The following is a 25,698-nucleotide window of genomic DNA, read 5'->3' as shown; positions in this document are numbered from 1 at the left end:
GGCACCCCACAAGTTAGGGGCCTTGGGGTCGACCTCTGTCCCCCTGCCAATACAGACTGCGTACGGTCGGTGAGGAAGGAGGAGAACCACCGCATAACGGTGCCTCCCACTCCCAACTCCACCAAGCGCCGCAGCATGATACCGTGGTCCACAGTATCAAAAGCCGCTGAGAGGTCCAAAAGAACTAGGACAGAGGAATGGCCCCTGTCCCGGGCCCTCCAGAGATCATTTACCAGTGTGACCAATGCCGTTTCCGTGCTGTATCCCGGCCTGAAGCCCGACTGGAGCAGGTCTAGATAGACTGTTTCCTCCAGGCGCCGGGGGAATTGCTGCGCAACCACACTCTCAACAACCTTCGCTAATTACCGGGCGGTAATTAGCCAATACATCTGGGTCCAGGGAAGGCTTCTTAAGGAGGGGCCTCACCACTGCCTCCTTCAAGGCTACGGGGAAGACACCCTCCCGTAAAGAAGCGTTTATAATTCCCTGGAGCCAGGCTCGTGTACCCTCCCGGGCAGCCAGTACCAGCCAGGAGGGGCACGGATCCAGTAAACATGTGGTCGCATTCAGCCTCCCCAGGATCCTGTCCACGTCCTCGGGAGCCACAGAGTCAAACTCTTCCCATATAACAGTCTCAAGACCTGCTCCCGTCTCCTCCCCCGGGGCCACCCAGTCAGAGTCAAGGCCTTCTCGAATCCGAGCGACTTTGTCATACAGATATTGAGCAAAGTCCTCAGCCCTCCCCTCCACGGGATCCTCCCCCCCCTCAACTGAAGGAGAGAGCGGGTCATCCTGAAGAGGGTGGCCGGGCGATTATCTGATGATGCAATGAGGGTGGAGTAGTAATTAGACCTCGCCACCCTCATCGCCACTAGGTAGGATCTAACCTGCATCCTTGCCTGTGCTCGATTGGATTCAGTTCGGCTAGCTCTCCAACTGCTCTCTAGGCGTCTTTTCCGGCGCTTCATCTCTCTTAGCTCCTCGGTAAACCAGGGAGCCAGTTGAGATCTGTGCCGGGTCAGAGGCCGCAAAGGCACGACTCGGTCCAGTGCTGTTATACTATATACTAACATATATAGTATATGTTATACTATGTATGTTATACTATATATAAATGTTATACTATATATACTATAAATGTTAATTCTTTGGCCATGTCGGCACATCACTTGATCCTATACTCATACTTTATTAAGCCATGGTGTATATATAATCTGAGGAGATACCACAGTATAATGTATATTTATGGGCTACACCATAAACTCTAGTTTGTATTTAGTTTACAATCTTGCCTTGCTTACATATTAAAATAAACAAACCACCGTCCCAACTTCACTCCTGCTAAATTTGTTTGGGAACCTCACATAGACAGAAGACTAAAGCAAAGATGAATGGGCTGCATGAACCAGCACACTACTGTCCATCTCCTTGGAGAATTAATAATTCAGGATTCCTGGTTCATAATGATTTCTGAACAACCTGAAACCACCATATTGTATTTCGTTGTTTGAAATTTAATTACCTTTTCAAGATCAGTCTTATATACAGAATTAGATGATGGTCCATCTGAATCTACTGTGCTAACGTAGGTGCTGCAAACTTCCTTTATTACCTTTAAAGAATAGAAAAATATGTTCATTGGTATCTTGCTTGAAACTTAAAAAAAACTTACAAAAGCTTATACTGAAAGGAAACGATAGTATTAAAAAATGAATGACCAGTTATAATCTTGATAGTTAGAGAATGAGAATTTGCTAGGGTAGTAAATCAGAAAGTATCTTATTAATACCTGCCATTTACTCAGTTAGCATTTTATGCCTGACATGAAGGAAGCATTAAAGCTACAGATAAAAAGTTCAATTCCCTATCTGAGGCTTCTCACTCTGGACAGAGGAATGCTTATGTCATATGTCCGTAGTTGTCCTTCTGTTTCTTATTAGATTTAATAGTCAGTTGTCATTAGATTTAGATTTTAATTAGATTTTAATTAGATTTAACATTCCTTCTTGTCATCCAGTTCTTCCCCTTTTATATACATATGCACCTAGAAAATTGCTAGGCAGCTTAAATTCAAATTGAACTTTTCAACTCAAGTTTAAACTGAAAAGAGGTATAATAGCTGTTTTAAAAAATACAATTATTTTATCTTATTTACTCTTAATATTTTAATTTTATGAACTTACTTTGTCTATTTATGTTTTCTTTTTATCGACATGTATAGGTAGTCCTCAACTTACAATCACAATTGAGCCCAAAATTTCCATTTTGCCCCATTTTACAACCTTTCTTGCCCCAGTTCTTAAGTGAATCACTGCAGTTGTTAAGGTAGTAACATGGTTGTTAAGTGAATATGGCTTCCCCACTGACATTGCTTGCCAGAAGGTAGCAAAAGGGGATCACATGAACCCAGGACACTGCAGTGATCATAAAAATGAGTCAGTTGTCAAGCATCTGAATTTTGATCATGCAGACACTGTAATGGTCATAAGTTTGAAAAACCATATTAAGTTACTTTTTTCAGTGTTGTAACTTCAAACGGTCATTAAACGAATTGTTGTAAGTTGAGGACAACCTGTATAAACATTACACACATACAGCCACACTCACATACATACATCAAGTAACAATACAATGGAGCTTCAATATCAAGTATTTATTTATTTGTTTGCTTAAATTTATTTGCCACCCCATCCCGCTATGGGGCTCTCTCTGGGTGGCTTACAACAGTAAAACCGAAAAATAATGATTAAAAAATGTAAAAACAACAATAGCGAAGCAATGAAACAATAAAAATAAACAATGGAAGTTACATTACTATAAATTAAAAGATGGGCAAAATTAACTTAAAAATAACTTTGCTTAACACTTGAAACATTTATTAAATAACAATATGTAGGTCACAGTGTGTTCTTCTTTTATCCCTTCCTTTTCAATGTTAAATTTAACTTCGTCTGAAATAAATCCTGTTCTAATCAATGTTATACTGATTCTAACACTGTTATCCTAAATTGTAATGAATACGGATAGAATATGTATTTTTATTTTCTTCTTTACACATAATATTGTAAGGTGTGAAAATAATGGAATACCAAGAATTTAATTTTACTATAAAAATATAGTTGTATTGAAAAAAAAAGAAAGAGATGGCATATTTCTTGTTATTTTTACTTGCAACTGATCTTATTGATGGACTGAATCGCTTCCTCTCGGACAATGAGATGCTGCTGTACAGGTTAGTCCTCGCTTAACAACCCTATTTGGAACCAGCATTTCCACATACCCATTTTTACTTAACTTCCATAGTTTCATATAACCACTATTTAACGAATGTAGCAAATCTTAGCACAAAACTACGCCACAATGAGAGTTCTTTATAGGTAACAGCAGCAAGGAGTTACTTCACGTAAAATTCTTTGGGTCTACCAAGAGACATTGACTGAAAGGCAGTAAATTCTTGTAACACAAAAAAATTGCTATCATACACTCTCTGTGGGAATTCTATAAGCAGTGCTAATTCTGGGACAAACTCTTAAGCAAAAAGATTCCTCTTCCAGGTCCTGAGATATTTGAAAATTGTTCTGTAGGACAAGAATGCATGTTCCAAGAGATTTGCTTCAGGCCTGGAACAAAATATGCTGTTCTGCTGCTTAAGCACAACAATATGCTTACCCCCAATTTCTAGATTATAAGCTCTTGGACTATTAGTAAGATAAAATGTATAATTCCTACAATACCAAAATATTTCTTTTATTACAGAATATGACAGAAACATTTAAGTTGCTTCTTCCTGTTTTTCCTTTATCAAAAAATCCTAACCTACTTATTCTCCCCCTTCCATACGATAAGCTAAAGAAAACGCTGTTGTTTTAATACATTAAACAGCACATCTATATGGATTTTTCTTTAAAAAAACGTATGTGATTTGTATTTCAATTTAAGTATCCCTTTTAGCTGTGCAAGTATTTCTGTATTCTGTATTTTTGCTTCTGCCTCTTCAGTGACCCTTAGGATATTGCTCATGTTTTCAGTATCTGTTCATCCCAGAGGCAATTAGTTTTGGCTACAAAAGACACAGATGTCAGAGAGAGGACAAAGAGAATAATTTGGCCGTGAGCTGTGCCTATGAAATCATGCATTCTTTCAAAAGATAGATTTCATCGTTCCAGCAAGACAGAACTCAGGCCCCTCACTGTTATCAGGACAGCTGTTTCCATCCCAAACTGTTTGCTACAAAATTAAGAACTAGGGATGTTTTAACAGAGCAAGGAGAGATATGTGTCTGCTGCCAGTCTACCCTTCTGTTCAGTCCCCAAAGGGAAGATTAAGAGTTTTGCAAACTGTCAAATTAAATGCAAGAATAAAAACATTAATATTCTAAAAGTAGTATTAATCTAGCTCTATAGCACTAGTTTCCTACCTAATCCCAAGTCCCAATTTGAGCTTCAAATGCCTATAGAGCTTGAATTCTACAGAACTTTGTGGTTACTTATTCAGGATATCGTATTATTATCCTTAAGTACGATTTAAGTTTTTTTTTTTACTACTATGCAGTAGTAAAGGCACCAAAAGAGAATCTCTAGAGTTGCTTCACTCAAAAGTTATGAAATTTTCTTCTCTGTTTTGGAGAGGTTTGGGTTTAGAATGTTTTCTAGATGAATCTTATTTGGATTGATTTCTAAAAGATGAATTAAGGCAGAATAATTTCATTCTGTATTGGGTTGTTTTTTCCTGTATGTTTATTTTATTCCCAATAATACTAATTGGCAATCAATCAAAAAAAATAAATAATATGTTGGAGTGAAAAAGATTTGTTCTGGGTATTAACTTCTTTTATGAAGACATCTTTGATATCTGCATGCAAGTCTCCTATTGTGCTTTTTCATAAACTCTGCAAGGCACATAAGGTGAGCTTGGCATATGCTTGTAAGACAGTTATAGATAAGCACAATCTTGTTTTTTTCTTTGTTAAATCTGTACAGTATCTCATATGAAATATGTCTTATATGAAAAAGAATCTATTAAATTTTGGAAATATAGCTCCTGAAAATATTGCCTGTCTCTCTTCTTGTTCCCAGGTCTAAGGTACAGGGTCTGAAGATGAGCAGAAAAAAACATGAACATAGGACCAGTAGGTATCAAGGCATTATCAGTATACCACAAAGATTTTTGCAGATGAGAGTAAAAAGCCTAAGACTACTATTTCTCTAAAGATGAAAATGTTAAAGGGAAGGTCAGCTGTGCCTCAGTCCCTGGCTAGAGAAAAAGCAACTACACGTGCTCTGAAAACCCATCCTCACGGGGAAAATAATATGGTCCAACTGGCTATGTTCTGTATTATGAAATGAAAGGGCATGCCAGCCATAAAAACAAAAACAAACAGATCTAAGGGCAATTGGATATTGCACCACTTTTCTCCATACAAGACTGCAAGGTTGGGTTAATTTGGATAAAAAGTAGTCAGTCCGCTGGCATCTCCCCAAGACCAGGTCTTAGAGTTTTAGGTTTTGTGACCTAAATATTTGGGACAGGTGCTTTAAAAGAGCAAACACCTGTAAGGAATAAATACTTTGGAGCTGAAGGTCAATTCCTTTAAAATAAGCAGATATGCAACACATGCCTAGGTACAATTTTTAAAATCAGTATTGTTTTATTTTCAAAATCTAAATTAACTGGAATTGAACAAGATATAATTGTGCTAAATTGTATCTGTAGCTACCCAATAATTAATTTAAGCCACATAAATTTAAGACGCATCTAGACCTCCAATTGTCAGCAAATCCACTGCTGCTTCCAAACTTTAATACTTTTTAAAAGTTTATTGGAATTAAATAATCATGCTAGTGTCAGAAGGGAGCAATGTTTATTTGTCCAACCCTAATTTATTACTTAACATGTTGACTGGCTGAATTCCTATATCACTATGAGTTTAATGATGGGGTGAAATTAATATTTTACATATTTGATTTTATGCTAAGATTTCATACATTTTATCAATCACTACTTTGTATTAAATTAATCAATGGAAGGGTGAGCAATGGAATTGATTATAACGTGACATACCTTCAGCCACTGATCTGCCTGTTCCTTGCTTTGTACAGCAAGAACTAGAGCATCCTGACCCTGGTGTGCAATTTTCAGTTCATGCTTCTTCTTTTTGCTGTCTTTGGGAATATATGTAATACTGCAGTCACACAATAACAGTTCCATCTGAGGCTGTTGCTCCTTGGAACTTTTATAGCACTAGGGGCAAAAATAAGAATGTGAGAATCAAATTTCACTGAGCAAACATCAACTTCACATTAAATAAACAATTCCATTCACATCATCTTTTCATTATTAACAAATTAACAATGGCAAAAACCCTTTTGACAATAATATACTTACAATAAATGACAAAAATGTTGTTAAAAACCAGCATTAATCTAGCTGAAATAGGAACAATATCAATTTTATTCCAATTCCAATTTCTCCTATTTAAGGAAAGACTATGAAGAATGTGGTTACCTAGCAACTTCCATAGACCCTCTATGAAGCAGATTATCTAGAGACCCTTCTGCCAGGATTGCGATATGGGCGTTGGTCATGCTTTTGGAGGATCTCTGGCAGGAGCAGGATGTAAATAGTGCATCCATCCTGTCTTTATTTCACAGCAGCCTTCAATATCATTGACCATAGTATTCTTCTGGATCTGCTCTGTAAAGTGAGAGTGGGCAGCACTCAATTGGGCTGGTTGTTTTCTTTTTTATGAGATTGATACTGATCAATATCGATTGAGGGTGAGACCCCACTCTCAGCCCCTTTCTATGTGCGGTTCCACATGGTTTGGTGCTCTCCCCACGCTGGTTTAACATCTACATGAAACCACTGGATGAGATCATCTGTCACCATGGGGTGAGGTATCCTCAATATTCTGATGAAACTTGATTATATCTCTTTTACTCCTGGCAAAGTAAATTATGTTTTTGATGCCCTGTGTCTGTAACTGGAGACTGTTGGGTTTGGATGGAGAACAAGTTTCAAATAAACTGTGGCAAGACTATTTGGCTTTTGTTTTAGGGCCTTCCAGTTCTGGGGCTTTACCATCTTTGGTATTAGATGGAGTTGCAAAGCCACAAAGATCCCCAGTACACAATCTGGGGAGCCTTCTGGGCTCATGATTCCTGCTCAAGGCGCAAACCTGAGTAGGAAGGATTTTGCACAACTTCATGTTGTGTACCATTAAGATACTACTCACAGTTACTCATGACTTAGTCACCTCCCAAATGGATTACAGTAATGTACTATACATGGGGCTATCTTGAAACATCTGGAGACTTCAACTGGAGCAAAATGTGGTAGTGCAGGCAGTTATTATATGTGCTCCTAGAATGGCATGTTTTACCTCTGCTCCATGCGTTGGTTGCTAGTTTGCTTCCTGGTTCAATTCAAGGTGCTATATTTGACCTTTAAAGCTCCACATGGCATGGGATGAGATTATTCTCCCTAGTTACATCTCCTCATCCCATCAAGTCCAGCAGGGTAAAGAGTTATGGGTCCTAGTTGGTAAAGAGTTTCATCTGATGTGATTCAGAAGATGAGCCTTTTCTGCCATGGCACCCACCCTCTGAAACATACTTCCTCCCCAGGTGAGATTAGCCCCAACCCTATTGGCCTTCCAGAAATCATTAAAAACCAGTTTTTTTCCAGCTGGTTCGAGGACCCTATGGAGTCTGCAATATGGTTGTATTGCATGTAGGAGTTGGTCCATTCTACCACAGTCTTATTTTATGTGGAATTGTTTGTAATGGTTGTATTAGATTTGTTTTTAATTGCTTGTTTTGTTGCATACTGCCCATAAACAAGTGTGAGTTGGGTAACTATGTAAATTTAATATATAAATAAAAATGATTTCTGTCATGTTCCAGTATTATGCTTTTCCAACACTTTTTTAATGAACATGCCAACAGTATCAAGGTTCTCAATATAGAGAATTTCTTCAACATTAATTTTTGGCAACCAATTGTCAAAAGCAGCCAGTGTCAGAAACTGACGCTGAAATAATTATGTTATTCTCCCAATCTAGCACTATCCATTATTACAGTATCATTATTTAAATTATTCTAAATTGGGGCTGGATTTTGGAAAAAGGGCAAAATCGAGACTTGCATGTTTGAATGCCAAGATGCCTTCCAAGTACCAGGCACTGCACAACATTCTTAAATATTCTTCAGTCTAATTATTCTGTATGTCTTTTTCAACCTGCCTAACTCTTCTGCAAAATTTTACCATTAATTTTAATTCAGTCAGAATTAAAATATTGTTTGGGTCTTGGCTGCCCATGCTATTCCAGTAAGTAATCATACTTCAGAAAAAACACAAAGATATATTGCAGAAGCTAAGTGCTGGCTACCTGCTTTTCTGTGTAGGAGAACTAAGCCATAAAAAGACAAATTAAATCATGATACTTAAGCAAATGCTCCTGAGCCATACAGATTACTTTCCAGCATAATTCTGAACTTAAATGCACTGCAACTGGCATTTCAATAAAATCCATAAGGCTTAGTTACCAACAGTTTGTTTTCTTTGATCACACACAATAGTTTGGTCCACTGTCCAAATCGTTTTTTTCGTAAAAGGAAGGCACAAATTTTAGCATCCTTAACAAGGTCCATTGATGCTTCCTCAGAAGGCCATTGGTGTCTCATTTTTTTCCCTTTTCCATCTTCATCTTCTTCATCATAAGATTCATATGAACTACTCATTGCATCAGAATCATAATCTTAAGAGGCAAAAAGAGTTCTATTAAAATAAAATCTGCATATAACAGACCAACAAAGTCACATCTGGAATTAACCAGTTGGTGCTGTATAACATTATAACAGCATAATTTAATAAAATGCACTTTTGCCTTAAAAGTTAACAGCAGGGAATTATATACTCCATAGATATAATTCTATGGATATTTATATAAAAAATTACTTTTACAAGCAAAATTAGCTAACTTTGGAGTCATAAATAATACCAAACCTAAAAAAGTGTAAATAATAAAGCAAGTGTGGCTGATCTTTCCTTATGATTGTATATTCTTATAACATGAATGATATAATATTTAACTGGCAAAATTTTCTTTATACATAAAAAAATTAACTATATAAACCTAGAAGTTGGCAACTGAAAAGTTAATTACAAGTGGTCCTTGACTTATGACTGGTCGCTTAGCAACCATTCAAAGTTATTAACAGACCCCAAAACGGAAATTACAACCCAGGTTCAAAGATCCAATAACCAGGCCTGCCCTGCAGTCACATGAGTGCATTTTGGGAGCTCGGCAATCAATCTGCATTTATGGTCATTTGCAGCACCCCCACAGTGACATGACACCAACTTACTAAATTTTTGCACGAAACTGCCAGTTTCCAGCAAAAAAACACCCATTGCAAACATTAGGTTTGCTTAACGACCATGGCATTTGTTTAATGACCACAATTTTGCTTAACAGCCATGGTGATTCACTTAACTGCTGAAAAAACATCTTAAAATCAGATCAATCACATGATAACCTGTTTAACAACCAGTACAACTTATGACTATCATTCTGGGTTTACCTACGATCATTAAGTCAAAGACTATTTGTAACTAACTCTCATTATTGCCTGACAGGTGTTTGTGGGAACATGCTTTCTCGTGAAAGTTACAAAAACATTTAAGCAATGTTCTATATATGACTACAGTAATAAGATCTCTTTCAAAAATGAAAAGTAAACTTTATGAATGCAAAGGAAATTGAAAGCAATAATATTGAAACATGTTTCATTACAGGTTGTTACATTTTCACCCATAAAGAAAGATACAGGGTTTTGGAGACCCTAAACTTTGTGGCCCTGGAGAGTTGGTCCAGTTGTCCCCCACAAGTTAACTCTGCCACTGTGATGACAGTTCTCCAGACAAGGGAATCCAATGTTTCAGGTGCGTGGCATGACGATGCTTTTTAGAGCCAGTTGGATGTAACAATAACATAACGGGGACATCCAGCTTTATCTCTGCCTTCAGCCATGAAAACTCACTGAGTGACTTTGGGTCAGTCACTATCACTCAGCCCAACCTCCCCTTTAAACTACTATAAGGATAAAATAAAGGGAGACCCTGGTAAGCAACCTTGAGCTTCTCAATGAAAGGTGGAATATATATATCTAAACAATGAAGCTATAATAATCTATGGCTTGTAATCTCCTAGTTAGATTTTTGTAATGAATTGCATAGTGAATTGCCATGAAGCTACTCTAGAAATTCTTGCTTGAAGAAGTTCAGCAAAAAGTCCTGTACAGGAATCGTGGCTCTGATATTTCAGTCTTTTACTTCACTAATTTCTGCTTCAAATTCATAATACCTCCTTGACCTTCACCTGTTACCTATCTTAGACCAGCATTATCTCATCCATTCTGACTGTATTAGGAATATATTCGCGAGAAGATGAACATTATTTAGTGACAATAAAAGCAGACTAAATACACAAGAAATGTGTAACAAACCAATAGCACTATTCCTGGTAAGTTCTGCAGTATCTTAATGTTATTTAGAAACAGCCACAGGTTCATTAGGAGCTGGTTAAGAATACCATTTTAATAAAGTATGCTATAGTCGGAGATACTTGTGAATAGTCTTCTTTAAAAAATTACAATTGAATTTTATATTCATAAATGAAAACAACTAAGCAAGAAAATATACTTGCATCCCTTTAAAGGTATATTTTACTCACTGGATGTAATGTATTCAGGAGCTTTCCCTGGGCTGAGTGGCACAGCCTCTTCATAGTAACCTTCAGGAAGAGAAGAGGAAGGCAATGGAGGAGGACCATCATCTGGGGGCTAAATGGGGGGGGGGAGAGAAATTAAGCAAATTCACCAATCGAAGAAAAACATTAATATAAAGAACAGTTGTTTGATCTTTTATTCAAATCTTACTGATTTGTTATAAAACCTTGATTCTTTAATGCAATTCTACACATCTTAACGGATATCATTCCCCAAACAATTCTTTTCATTTTTTTTAATGCATCAACATCAATTAAGCTGAAATGTGTTTAAAGTGTTCCACATACCATTATATTTATTCATTCATATGTTCATTCAGTTTATTCATTCAGTCAATCAATTTTTGGGCTACTGCAATTGAATGACTCTTGGCAGGTTACAATCTCAACAATAAAGCATCTACCATAAAAGTACAAGCACGCAACAATAAACCGTCCTCCAAAACCACAGATAAAATAATAAAACCATTCAAAACACAACCTAAATATTTATAAATCAAAGAGCCTCTTAAAAAGTTAGGCGCGCAGAGTTATAATGCACTCATACCAATAAGGCAAAATAGTATTTGAGACTATTAATACATTACTTTCATTAAAATATGACAGGATTTGTAATTCTAAATAGTGAGCTATTAAATATTTGGGGAGGCAATTATCCAAAAACTTTTCTAATTCATTAAAAGGCAATCTCAAAATCTGCTATACCATTTCCCACCCAAATGATACAAAATTCTTGTGACTCCCTCTTTACATAAAACTAAATCATAAATAAAAAGATTGTGGTTGAAAATTGGCCTGTGTTTGGGCTCACAAATTTTGCCATCCTTCAAAACTCAGCTTTGCTTCTTACATTGTTATATAAACCTGCTGCAGGTCCGTTCCCCCAAAGCAGGACCACTATCAAAATTCACTCCAGTTTTCACTTGACAGTCCTGGTACAAGCACTCCTGCCCAAGCAAAGTGGAAGTGAATGTTGACAGCAATTATTAGCTTGATCATATATAGAGAGAGGGATTTTGAACTCCATGCTTGCTTGAATTTCAGCAGCCAAGGTCCAGACATTCAAAGAGCTTGGGTCCTTCTCTCCTTGCCTCTGCAGAGGATTTTAACTTCATGCCTGCTTTGATTTCAGCAGCCAAGTTCCAAGCAGGCATGGATCAGAAGGGAGCTCTTTCAGCCAGACCCTAGAAACAAGAGGAAGTCCTTTCAGCAAGCAACAGCAGCTTGCAACTTTCCCTGCCAACTTCCCCATTGACTTTCTGAAGCTGGCAAAGAATATTTCCAATGGCGATCGTGTGGTTGCGGGACACTTTGCAACAGGTCATACACATGGAACAAGTTGCCGAGACACCAGACTGCAATCATGTGACATGGTGGGTTGGTGCGGCATTTTGCAATAGTCAGAAATGTTTTACAGGTCGTAAAGCACCCTTTCCGAGGCCAGTGTAATTTCAAGTGGTTTTTAAGCTACCAATTGTTAAGGGTGGGCTACCTACAATCTCTCACTGAACTTCCCCCTTCTCATCTATTGATATTTTAAAATCAGTGATGATACTGATTAGGGCAGTGGCCCCCAACCTTTTGGGTACCAGGTTCCGTGCAGAAAGGTTTTTCCACAGACAGGAGGGGGCGTGGTTTCCCACGCTGCTGGCATCCCATGGATGGGGCTTCGCTTGTTTGTGCGGCCCAGTTGCTGGCAGGCCGTGACCCGGTGCTGGTCCACGGACTGAGGGTTGGGGACCCCTGGATTAGGCTATTTGTGAGTTCCCACAACCATATCTTCTAATGGGTTTTTTCCCCATTTCTGCAATCTTGTATTTTTGTTTGGCTTTGCAGAGATAGGGATGGGAAAAATCTATCAAGAGTAAATTTGCTTCATTTATATTTTTTCAGATTTTATTCAGTTCTGCATCGTATCAATTTCTGGTTGTGGTTGTTTTGAAAACACCTGTACATGCATTTCTACAAACATTTCTGGGTTGTATAATGCAGCACAAAATTTATAGGAAATTGTGCTATTGTTCACATACAGGTTCATGAAATGCAAGCTGGATACAGAGAGTTGGTCTGACAGAAGGCCACCTGAAGAGACTAGAAGCATTTGAAATGTGGATTTACAGGCGGCTATTACGTATAAGCTGGATTGACAAGATCAGAAATGAGGAGGTGATAAGCCACCTGGGAAAGCCAAGGGAAATCATCAAAACAATTAAAAAATGAAAATTAGAATATTTCAGACATGTGATGAGACACCCAGAAAAATACAGCATACTCCATTTAATCTTCCAGGGAAAGATTGAAGGCAAACGAGGTCCAGGCAGAAGAAGAATATTGTGGCTTCAAAATCTAAAGGACTGGTTTGGACAAAACTCAGCAGCACTTTTTTGTGCGGCTGCTGATAAAAACAGGATCGCCAACATGATCGCCAACGTCCAATAATTGATATGGCACAAGAAGAAGAAGAAACACATTTATACTATAATGCAAACAAAACATATTGCTCCCTCATTTGTACATTAAGATTAGCATACCAAGAGCTGTTACCGTATGTGTGTTTGTGTGCATGCACGTTCTTCTGACTTATTAAAGGGCTGGGACCAAGAAAATATATGTAAAATATTTACAAATAATGCCTGTCATTTCAAAACATGAGTATATACTATCAAGGTCCACATTCATTAAGGTAATCTTTTGGGGAGGGTGTGTAATAGATAGGGATGAAATAAAAATTGGGTGCTTCAAGACTCAGAAGAGGTTAAGAAACACCATTCCCTCCGGTTACATTTTTCCCTCCTAACAGGCCTTTATCTTTTTCTCTCCTCCTCTTTTGGATTCTCTTTCTTTTTCCCTCCAAACCAGGATGTTGCATGAAGGGAAACATGTTTTGGCACACATACCATTAAGCCAGAGATCACAGGCTGCCTGTCTCTGATCTAATGGCCAGATTTTAACAGTAATTAAAAATAATAATTTTAATAATTATGATTCATTGTGGTTTTTACACGGTATCCTAGGACAGGGCCACTTTTAGACTAAAGCCAAGTAGGCACCAGCCGAGGGTGTCAAAGCATTTCCTCTCTTTCTGAATCATTCTAAAAGTGCAAATGTCCGCGCTGCTACCACCTTCTGCTAATGAGAACCTTTGCATGCTTAGAATGAGCCCATCATTCTTTCCTGTTTGTTTGTTTTACAGTATTGGAAGATAGCTAAAAGCCCTTTGGTATATGATATACACATTATTCCTGAAAACTAGAAAATCTAGTTTTTTATAATTTCATATTTTTTTTATAATTTCACCTTTTTTATAATTTCATATTAACTGTTAAATGAAAGGCTGAGCACAAAAGAATTGAGGCCTTTGAACTATGGTGCTGGAGAAGACTCCTGTGAGTCCCCTGGACTGCAAGGCGATCAAACCGGTCAGTCCTAGAGGAGATCAACCCTGACTGCTCTGTAGAAGGCCAGATACTGAAGTTGAAATTCAAGTACTTTGGCCACCTAATGAGAAGGAAGGACTCACTGGAGAAGAGCCTAATGCTGGGAAAGATTGAGGGCAATAGAAGAAATGGACGACAGAGAATGAGGTGGCTGGATGGAGTCACTGAAGCAGTAGGCGTGAGCTTAAATGGACTCCAGAAGATGGTAGAGGCCTGGAGGAACGTTGTCCATGGGGTCGCGATGGGTCGGACATGACTTCGCAACTTAGAACAACAACAAACTGTTAAATACTGCAAAATATCATCAGTTATATTCTAATAATTACCAAGTATAAACTAATGGAAATAAAACGTAATTATTTTGCATCAATCTCAGATATGTCATATAATACATAACTGCTGGAGGCGCGATGGCTCAGCGGTTAAAGAGGCTGAGCTTGTCAGCTAAAAAGCTGACAGCCCAGGTTCAAAACCCGAGTGCTGTACAACAGGGTGAGCTCCTGCCCACCTAGCAGTTCAAAAGCATGCAAATGCAAATAGATAAATAGGTACCACTTCAAGAGAAGTGGGAAGGTAACAGCGTTCTGTGCACCTTGGTGTATATAGTTATGCTGGCTACATGACCACGGAAATGTCTTCAGACCATGCTGGCTCTCTCAGAGATGAGCACCTTTCCCTAGAGTCAGACATGACTGGATAGGGCAGGGGTAGGCAACCTTGGCTCTTTTATGACTCGTGGACTTCAACTCCCAGAACTCCTGAGCCAGCTATGCTGGCTCAGGAGTTCTGGGAGTTGAAGTCCACGAGTCATAAAAGAGCCAAGGTTGCCTACCCCTGGGATAGGGGAAACCTTCACCTTTCTTTGCATAACTACTAACTACATAAATACAAATAATCACTTAATACCCAGTTATAATTTGAAAAACATTTTGCATGCAAATTTATTTCAGTGATACTAGCTAATACACCAGATGAATCACTTGTGTAAGTAATCTGGAAAGAAAACTACTTATCTGCTGAAACCTTTCATAAAATAAACAAAATATTAAACATTTAAATGAGATCTTAAATGAATTTTGAATAAGTATAAGACATCCAATTGGTGATGGAATAATCTTTGGTTGTCATTAAATAATTACTTGAAATAAATGAAACATTCTTTATACAATCATTTAGAAGGAACCAATTCAGATAAATGTGTAGCTTGGTTTAAAAACTGAGGAAAGGAGAAATGAGATCTCTCATGACAGACTTACCAGCCATTGCTGTGGGATTTCTGGCAAAGGCATCTGAGGTGGTGCAGGCAAATTGATGGCAATCTCTTGTCTCTGTACATTTTCTTTTACCTCAAAGTCTAATGGAAAGGGAAAAATGCATTTACAACAGAAAATATTAAATGGAGTGAAAAGCTTTCCACAATATTTGATGATACAAACATATGTACATATGAAAATGAAAAAAAGAAAACAGAATATCTCATCAAATGAAAAGCAAAAGCTGGAAAGAAGGACTATTCCACAATACACAAAACCATCAATCTATATTAGAAGGCAGCCTTTCCCAGTCTAACGTCCGCCAGAACTGTTGGGTATAGCTCCTCAAATTCCCAGCTAGCATAAGGCCCAGTGCATTTGCTTGGGTGTGTGTTAGTTATGTGTCTTGCCTTTCTGCCAGAACTCTAAGGCAGTGTATAGAGTTTTCCCCCCTCCACATTTTTCCCACAGGGATCTTATGAGATAGGTTGGCCTGAGAGAAAGGCAGTGGGTTTCTCCCTGCTCCTAGTTCAATACCTTAAACAGAAAACAATGAAACAGTCATGAAGACATCCCTCTATCTTTCAGGCAGCTCCCACCAAACCTCCTCATAGGGAGACAAGAAAACAGCCCCAAAAAAGTTCTAAGGTGTTTTGCATAAATACAGAAACACTATATCTGATGGCAGAGGTGAGGATTTCGATTGTTTTCTTTCTGTCTCTGCATGTTGCTTTAGAGCATCATGTATGTAAACAGTATGAGAATGACCCTGACCTTTTGTTGCCTGTATCCTTAGAAGAATGTTATTTAAAACTGCTTTCTTTTCCCTGACCGTAGATGTCAAGTATTCATGGTCCAGAAGTTGAAGAAACAGCTGGAGTTCAACTATTAATTCTTCCATGGCTGAAAGGTAAAAATAAAGCATCTAAATGGAACCTAAAACATTTTTATAACACATAACCTAGGAGCTCTATAAACAAATATATATATATATTGTAATGTATTAAAATTATCATTAATAGCTGCCTAATCATACACATACACATACAAATCCATCATAGTATTGTTTTTTGAAGTACACAACTTTATACAAGGTGCCAAAAAAAGAATAAGCTTAGTAAGCAAAAGAAGTTAAACACGGGAGAAATGTGTGCTGCTGAATTTCAGAAGCATAATTTCTTTGTGCTTGACAATTATATATTATATATATTTATACGAAGAGATGCCTATGCTCTACAGATTATTTACATGTTGTATTTTATAAACTGAAATAAAATGGTAATTATATACTCTTCAATTAAAGTGTATGAATTCTGATAACCCTCAGTCAGGTTCAGATGCTTTTAACAAAATTAAAAATATTAAGGGAGGAAAAACTTATGGCTGCTTGCTTTAGCAAAATGAAATCTTTTATGTTCAAAAGACAATTTGCTAGTAAGGAGAATTATCCCTACGTCCTGCTGGCAAGTTTACAAATGATGAAGCATTCATTAAAGACTCATGAGATCTTGGGAGCAGCTTTTCATATTTCTGGCATCTTACTTCTGAATGCAAACTTCATATCCAGATACAAGTTTGTCACAAGGGCTCTAATCTGCTGAACTTTTGGATCAAGTAATAAACACCATTCATTCACATAAGCTTCATGAGGAAAACTGAGAATGCTTTACTTATCTTGCCATTAATAACTAGTAAATTAAAAAAAGATTTCTTTCAGAATTAAGTAGCTACTGCCACCATCTGTTTAAGACAAAGTCATGTAAATTTAATAATCTCACAGCATGCTGTATATTGGCAACATGGAAACTGTTTTATCCCAACAGAATGCTTCATAAATAAAGACTTCAATTATCATGTGTTTTCAGTTTGAAATGTTTAGTACTAATTTGTTTTACTTTTAATCTATCACATACTTAACCTCATTGTTAAATACTGTATTTAAGTGTTTTTACATCTAGTGACAATAAAATATGTCAGAATATACACAGAAAAAAGTTATCCATATAATTCTTCTAGCCCTAAAGATAAGAAAAAGAAGTTTCCACATTATTATCAAGGTTTAATCAAGATATGCCTAGAAATAGTCAAAGTAGGATTTGTCACATCCTATTACTTCAGTCCACAACATGTTACCCACAACACCAACCTACCACAGGCCCAAAGAATCTGTTTCACATAAGGTTTTGGTTTTTTTTTTTTTTAATAAAAAGTGCTTTTATTGAGATTAAAATTTCTTCCTCTCCAAGTTCATTTATCAAAAGTATATGCAATATACAGAGACAAGTATCTTGATTTGTTACTGAGAAATCAAGTAATTATTTTATTTAAAGTTATTATAACATAAATTTTCAGACTGAGACTTTCTGTTCACGAAATATATATATAAAATTCATGAAGCTATTCTTCAGTTATATTCATGATTTTTAACTGAAAATGTTTATTTACCAAATTTTTCAATACTCTGTAAAATAAAAATGCTTCAGAATTCTGAAGTGTTTGAAATATCATTAAAACCTCTATACTCAATGTTCCTTTTCTGCATTCATTTACAACATATAAAAGAAATTAGATGCTTAGAAGTTCTTTAGCACAGTATTTCAAATATGAAAGCCACACCTAGCTGACCTATTGCTTGTATGCCAAATGCAATCAGGTGTAGTTTATATAGTGAACAACTTGAACAGAACATTACATCAGTCAACATAATCAAGACCAAATATTCTTTTCTTTCCCATCACAAAAATGTTTGCATAATTCCATGTATCACCAAATGTCTACTTTCTACCAAGCTAGCTCCTCCCTTCACTCTTATAAGACAAAGATTCCTCTCAGTCAAGGATGAATCCTGATGCCACATACATGAAATTTTCCTAGCAAGATTACAGAATTTGTTTGCTAATGTCTTTTTGTGTATTTTTTTATTTCCCAGGCTAACCTATAACCCTGGGTTTACCCTAGTAGTCTTGGATTCACATTCTAACCAGATGAGATCCTATTTAATTTTTTTTAAGATCAGTTTGTGGCCATTACCCAGATGGGAATCTCACTGACTTTGGAAACAGTTTCATTTAATGCTTAGTTATAGCCTTCACAGAGCTTTTCAGCAGGTGGCAGCATCTGCCTGACCACATCAGGATTCAGATGTTAAGCACAATCAAGCCCAGCTAATTCTTGAAAAGCAGATTATAATTCATTTATGTGACTACATTTGGTCTATCTATGTGATCTTCTTGGTAAAAATCCAAGGGTTATTTACCGTTGCCTTCTTCTTCTATATAGTATGAATAGTATTCTTTGCTGCATCCGGCATCTTCCTATATCACTGCTGCCCAAGAATAGATTTCTGCTTGCTTTAACTACTAGGCAGTGGGATGACCTTCACAACTTATGTGATCCTCCTGGGAGATATACATATTTTTAGCATGCACACTTGATGTTCTTTGCTCATACTACTCAGAAACAGCCCCCTACCACAATCTATGTGGCTATTAAGAGCCAACAACAATTTGATGCCATAAAATCAATCAGAATTAGTCATCTGACTAAGTAAATAAAAATTGTTAATCAAAGAACAGGAATGTGTGCTAAAGGTCATCTAGTTTAATTCCTCGCAGTTATAACAAATCTATTATATAACATTCCTGATAACTGGCTATCCAGCCCCTTCTTGCAAACTTCTGAGGGAGCATCGCTACTCTGAACAACTTATACCATCCAAAAGAAAGAAAATGTCATAAAGTAAACATCTGAAGAGAAAAGTTTTGTTGTAGCCCACCTGCACATGTGATCAGATCAACTCCCCATATACTCAACACCAACATTAAAAAAAAACCTCACAAAGCAGTAGATGAATTATGTTCTTTAATAAGTCAATTGGTCTTAAAATTATAAACAGTAAGGACACCCTACAGAAATTCAGGAAAAAATCCATACATTTTAAAATATGTTGTTCTAAAATTAAGTTTAGTTTTCTTTTTTAAAATATTACGTCTCTGTACCTTAATATTTTTCTCCTTACAATTTTAATTTGGGAAAGACCTCCCTAACTGGGCTCACTCTGATGAGAGTAAAGGTTCTTCAAAGACTGCAGAAAAGAAATCAGTATGGTAATCTTCAGTGCCACCCAACCAAAGCCCTAAATAGTGGAAGCCCTTTCAAGATAATGTTAAACATAACAGCACAGACATTGAATCAAAGCAAAAAATTATTGTTAATGCCATTCAAATGTTAATTGTTGTGTAATGTTTTGTTTATTTAGTGTCATTCAAGTGTGGTGACTAAATCATAAGTTAGATTCACATACAGTACTCTTGACCAATTCTAACCAATCAATCCCAGTGGAAACTGGTCTCTTCTGTCCACTCCAAAAACAGATGACAACCATTTTTAATTTATTTCTATTTCCAAAGAGATATAAATACATTTAGCAGTACAATTGAGCACAGAATTTATGTTGCCAAGTGAGAAATTTGTTAAGTGAGTTTAGCCCCACTTTACGACTTTTCTTGCCAAAATTGTTAAGTGAATCAGTGCAGTTGTTAAATTAGTAACACAGTTGTTAAATGAATCTGGCTTCCCCGTTGACTTTGCTTGTCAGAAGGTCGCAAAAGATGTTCAGATGACCCCGGGACATTGTAACCGCCATAAATATGAACTAGATGTAAAGCATCCGAATGTAAATCTTATGTGACTGTAGGGATGGGCCAACAGTCATAAGTGTGAAAATGGTCATAGGACACCTTTTTCAATGCCGTTGTAATTTTGAATGGTCACTACACGAAGTGTTGTAAGTTGAGGACTACCTGTACAGATTTGAGGCTCACGCCTATAGAATAATTATCTATTTGGCAGATGCTGCCTAAACATTCTTGTGCCAAAATCCATAAATATTTTTTTAAAGGCAATAGTAAAATTCACAGTAGAAAATGACTGTCAATCCCTACTATCTTATCCAGTTCTTCCTGCTAAGCCAGGAAGGGCCTCCCAAAACATGAATGAGGTTTCAAAAAGTACAGACAGCAAAAGTAACGTTATCTCCCAAAAGTTCTTCTTTGGATCCCCTTTCTGTGTTGAATAAGGAAATTCTAAACATGAACGGGATCTGTCATGCAGCCATGTATGTATCTATGTATGTATTTGTATGTTTGTGTGTGTGTATATACGTATATATATACACACACACACATACATACACCCACACGCGTACAGAGAGGGAACTGCTAAGACATTTCTCTTCAGAAAATCCCCCTTGCTATTTGCCAGCCCCCTGCTCAATCCTACATCTTAAATAAAAATAATGGGTGCATGGCTGATTGCTTTGCATTCCTAGATAATTCCCTTTTCATGGTTTGAAATAGTGTACTAGGTGCACCTCTTCAAAAGTTTAAGCATTTTGAGCCATTTTTATATATGAAAATTATTTTGCTAAATATGTGTTCTGTAAATGATATTTTCCATTTAAAATGTAGGACACGGCAGACTAAAAGACAGATTCAGCACAAATATGTCTGCCTTTTTTGAAACCCATAGAAGGGTGTGTCTCTCTCTGATCCTGTGCTTACTTTGGAATCCCTTGGGGAGATGAAAAAAGTCCTATTGTTTAAACAACTGTAACCACAACTAAGTGTGAGGTCAGAGAAATAGCCTGGGCCTTTTTCAGACTCAAGAGAAAGGCAGAGGCTTCTGCCAGAATAAGCATGCTTGCCAAGTACAAGCAAAATTGAATATTCCTGCCAATTCATTAGGGATTTTATCTGTATTGTTCATAAATGTGAATGACCTAATAAGGACTGCCCCCTCTTTTAAAATTTCAATTACAGATCCCAGCTGGAAATGTATCTTCTTTGGACACAGTTCCTCTTCAGATTTAACTTACTCTGACCAAGAGACCAAACACATAGCTTGCCCCTCATAGCTGAGCAAATAAACATTAATTCTATTCAAAACTAAGTTCTGCTCTTAATTTTTTTTTTGACAAAATTGTCTTTGACGCAGTTAACATTTCAGTGGAAACAAACTCTCCTGAAAATAAAATACCTCAACCCTGAGTTTAGTAAAATTGTTTTCAAATATACTTATTTAAGCAGAACTATTTCTAAAAATATCACTTTTGTTTTTCAGCAAAATGTTGTTGTAATTGTTAAGCTTGTGCATGCTCCAAAAATAACTTGAAATAAGTACTTTGGAATTTGCTGCATATCCGCATTCATTTAGAAACAACCTACCTTTTTTCTCCTGTGAGTCTATAAAAAGATGTGATAGCATTAAGACTTTAACTCGTTAATGTGATTCTTAAAGCAGCTGCATCCTTTTTTCAATTACAGAAATAAGAGAAAACAGACTGCTTTAAGGAATAGCACAGATATGCTATCCCTCTCTAAGGACTGAAGCACGTTTTCCTAAGCATTTCTGAAACATGTATAGTTCTAATTAACAAGCAGCATTAATAATTATATCTTCTTTCTCAGATGATAGGAAGATGTAAGATAAATTAAAAAGGGATACTGAAAAGAAAAAGCGAAAATGCAAAGCTCTTCTTCCTTTTTACTGACAGAGATAATTGTCATTTGCCAAGAATTTGGGGTAGCCCTTCTGAGGTAGCCCTCAGGTTTGCTATATTGTACCTAATCCAACTAAGGGACATATATCCCTATCCATTTTCAGATACTAATGATGAAAATATATGAACACTTAGTACGCATAGGATTAAAGCAGCAAAGCTTTACAGCGTTCTAGATTATCAGGTTAATAAAGGAAGACTACAGACTGGTAGTTTGACACTACAGAGCTTGGATCAGAAAAGGAAAAATTCAAACTTAGAATTGAAGGATGATTCACAAATATGAAAAAAAAACCATTTAGTTTTGTTCAAAAGAAGAGAAAAAGAAAAGAATTGGTATACTAGGTGTTCAATGAAGATGGCACACCGGTAACAACAAAGAAAAGATAAACCTACTCATATTTGATTCACTCATTTCTAACAAAAAGTATATAAACTTGAATATCAGAAAACTATGAATATAAAGAAACAGAGACACGATCACATGACTATGACTGGGGTGCTTGACTGCAGTTATGAGATTGCAGCAAATTGCAGTTAGGTGATCCCAATCTCTGATATTCCATGCCAGCTTCCCACAAGCAATGTCAAGGTGGAAGCCAGCAGGAAGTCAGTATCACAAGATCCTCACTTAACAACCCAAACAGTCCTTAACAATGGTAATCAGGGCTGTTGCTAAGCAAAATGGCCATTTGATGTGGCATTATGAGCGCATCGCTTAGCAAATCACAATTGCCACTGTAACCCAAGGACTACCTACATGTATTCAACCTGCAACAGCAAGTATACTTTTCAGTTACAAATGAATATAACATTATAGCAACTTATAACATTAAGTTGAATCATCTTGACTACTGATTTACTTTTGCTTGACTAAAAAGAAATCTAATCTGACCAGTCTGGTTAAAAGTAGGGGGGGTGATGAAATTGCAACATAAGAATATTTAAAAGAGGATAAAATCAGGTTCTTGGGAGGTAGAAACTCTTGCCCATGTATTCCTACACGACCCTTAAATGATATCCCAATTCACAATTATTTAACTCATTTGCTCTCCACAATTGTTTCCAGATTTGAGGGTCATATAAGTACATTTTATGTTCTTTATCTTTTAAGGGATGTTAACTCTTCACTCACATTCTGGGTTACAAAATACCTTCATTAAGCCATACAAATGGGCAAAGTTTGACTTAGCTCGCTATTCTATTGTTGCGTGATATTTTCTGGAGTAATAGATTTCTTATAGCAATTTATTTTTCAAAGTCTATACAGGTAATCCTCAACTGACGACTCCAACTGGGACCAGAATTTCCACTTCTGAGCAAGATGTTTGTTAAATGAGTTGCTCCCAGTTTTATGACCTTTTTTGGTATGATTGTTAAGTGAATCACTGCACGGAAGATCACAGATGGTGATCACCTGATCCCAGGACATTGCAACCATTTTAAATAGATGCAGGTTCCCAAGCACCCAAATTTTGCTCAGGTACAGTGGGAATGCTGTGAAAGTTGTAAGTTTGAGGACCAGTCATAAGTCACTTTTTCAGTGCTATTGTAATTTCAAGGATTACTAAACAAATGGTTGTAAGTTGAGGACTACCTGTAATAAAGAAAGTTCAATTTCAAAGGTATCATATGTGAAAGTTGGAATCAACAATTGAATTTTGAGTAACTAATGTCAGTGAAATGAAGTTTTCTGCTTATTAGACTTCTCTCTTCATTTGAAGTTTTATTCATTGTAATATTTTTACACAATTGTTTTTACTAGCAATGTTATCTTCAATTACTCAGTTTATTATTGCCTTTTGAAATGGAAATTCATTTGTTCCTTTAGGTGGAAATTATTAGTTGAGAATCAATACAAATTGAATGGAATTTGAGGAATAGGAAATCCCACTAAAATTTTACTCTATTACAGTAATCTCAGATATTGCAGGTACTTTGCACACTAAAAAGACACATACTTTTTGTTGCTATTTTCTAGTTTTTTTAAACTGTGAGTGTGGAATGTTTGCTCTATATCTGCCTACCTTGATTCTGTCCATTCCTGCACCTGATGTAGTGTTTATATTTATCCATTAGCCTAGTGCTACTTTGTTATTCAACTAATTTTTATAAAATGTTAATATAGCATATCATATTATTAAAGCCAAAGATTAAAATAAATTTTCCCAGAAAAGATTAACAATTAATTCTATCATACTACATTATGAAGGCTATTTTTTATTAGAACAATGACTACAACAATAATATGTGCAGTCTTTAGCACAGGCTAGCAATTCTTTGAAAGTACCTTAATTAAAATAATTGTTAAGGTTTTCAACCAGTTTTTAAAAGAAGTTACGTTATTTTTTATTGTAGTATGCTGAATTCTTACTTATTTCAAACATACACATACACTGTTTGACTTACTGAAGTCTTTGCAACTTTAGTCGGAAATACGCTCCTTTCCAAGTCTACCAATTTAATTAACAGCAATCTTTTGCTTCTCTATTCAGCATTTGCCGTAAACAGATGTAGGAGACCTATATTTTGCGGGTCTTAATTATGAATCTGACTATGCTACATCACTGTACAAACGTGTAACGCACAGATCTGTGCAACGTAACCTAACCTTTTGGACACTGTACACAAAGCCGGAGCATCGGTACCATTCTACTGAAGTCTGGAGACCGCTGCTTGCAAACAGTTTCTCCCTAAACCTCTCCCGCCTCGAAACCCACTCTTCCCGGCTGCTCGGAAACTCCACTCGGAGGACTAATCCCTGCGGCAGCCCATCGTATTTCCTCGCCGCTCAGCCTTCCAAATCCCCCGCCAGCCAATCCAACCTACCAGGGCAAGAGGCGGGAGGCTTTCTTAGGCCTGGAGAATTTAGCAAAGAGCGTTCCGCGCCCAGTCTGGAACTGTTACATGATGCAATCTCCCTGGCAGGCCGAAAGGCGAGCTTTTGGGCAGACCCCGTCTTGCTTTCAGCCCACCGCCCAGAGACTCAGCGCCACAAGCGCGCAGCCTTCGACCTCGGAGTCTCGCCAGGCCATTCAGAAGTGAGGCACCCGGCGGGCACCCGGCCGTGGCCATGAGAGGCCGCCTTTTGTCTCCGGGCTTGAAGGCTCCCGGGCTAGCAGCCTCCCTCCTTCCTGCTCGGCCATGACTTGGAGGAGCGGACGCGCTGGGGTTGGGAAGCGCGCGAGCCCTTACCTGCTGCCGGTCTCGCGCCGCTGCCGGAGCCCGGGACGAGGCAAAAACGGAACGAAGGCAACGCCGGGGCTCCCTGCCTCGGCAATCTCACCCAGGGTCCGGGAGCGGGACCAAGCGGGTCCCCCACCCCGAGTGAAAGCTGCATGAGCCAATGGGCAAGCAAAAGTGAGGGAGGGGCGGGGCCGAGAGAACAAAGGAGGGAGGGGGCAGCCCTGAAGAAAAAGTGGTGGTGGGTCTTTGGGCACAGCCCTCCTCCATCCACACAGGGACTGGAGACGCCCTCGAAGCGCTAGACGTTGCCTGGGATGCGGCCGCCGCGGCGCGGCGCCCCCTCCCCAAGGCGAGGGGGGGCTCATAACCCCTGCAACGGGCCCAGGAAGCCGGGAGCGAGACACGAGCATGGCTCCTCAACTCAGGAAGTCCTGGCGTCTCCGGTGGTTTGCAAGCACGACCCGAAAGTGAGAT

The 25,698-nt window shown here is 37.6% G+C and overlaps 1 protein-coding gene across 1 annotated transcript in view; it reads right to left on the bottom strand.

Moving 5' to 3' along the window:
* AFAP1 (actin filament associated protein 1) overlaps positions 1 to 25,247 on the bottom strand; it is a 52,064-nt gene extending 26,817 nt beyond the window's left edge. Inside the window, exons 1-7 of the mRNA XM_029283446.1 lie at positions 25,234 to 25,247; positions 16,254 to 16,382; positions 15,483 to 15,580; positions 10,736 to 10,844; positions 8,547 to 8,758; positions 6,061 to 6,240; positions 1,523 to 1,612 (exon numbers count right to left, since the gene is read on the bottom strand). Of these exons, the coding sequence (XP_029139279.1) occupies positions 1,523 to 1,612; positions 6,061 to 6,240; positions 8,547 to 8,758; positions 10,736 to 10,844; positions 15,483 to 15,580; positions 16,254 to 16,380 (816 nt within the window). The 5' untranslated portion in view covers positions 16,381 to 16,382; positions 25,234 to 25,247. The remainder of the gene's footprint in view (positions 1 to 1,522; positions 1,613 to 6,060; positions 6,241 to 8,546; positions 8,759 to 10,735; positions 10,845 to 15,482; positions 15,581 to 16,253; positions 16,383 to 25,233) is intronic.
* Between the last annotated feature and the right edge of the window lie 451 nt (positions 25,248 to 25,698).

Source organism: Protobothrops mucrosquamatus, unplaced genomic scaffold, assembly GCF_001527695.2.
Source record: "Protobothrops mucrosquamatus isolate PMUCROS unplaced genomic scaffold, P.Mucros_1.0 scaffold94, whole genome shotgun sequence".
NCBI classification, from domain to species: domain Eukaryota; kingdom Metazoa; phylum Chordata; class Lepidosauria; order Squamata; family Viperidae; genus Protobothrops; species Protobothrops mucrosquamatus.
This window is presented reverse-complemented; position numbering and strand designations above follow the sequence as displayed.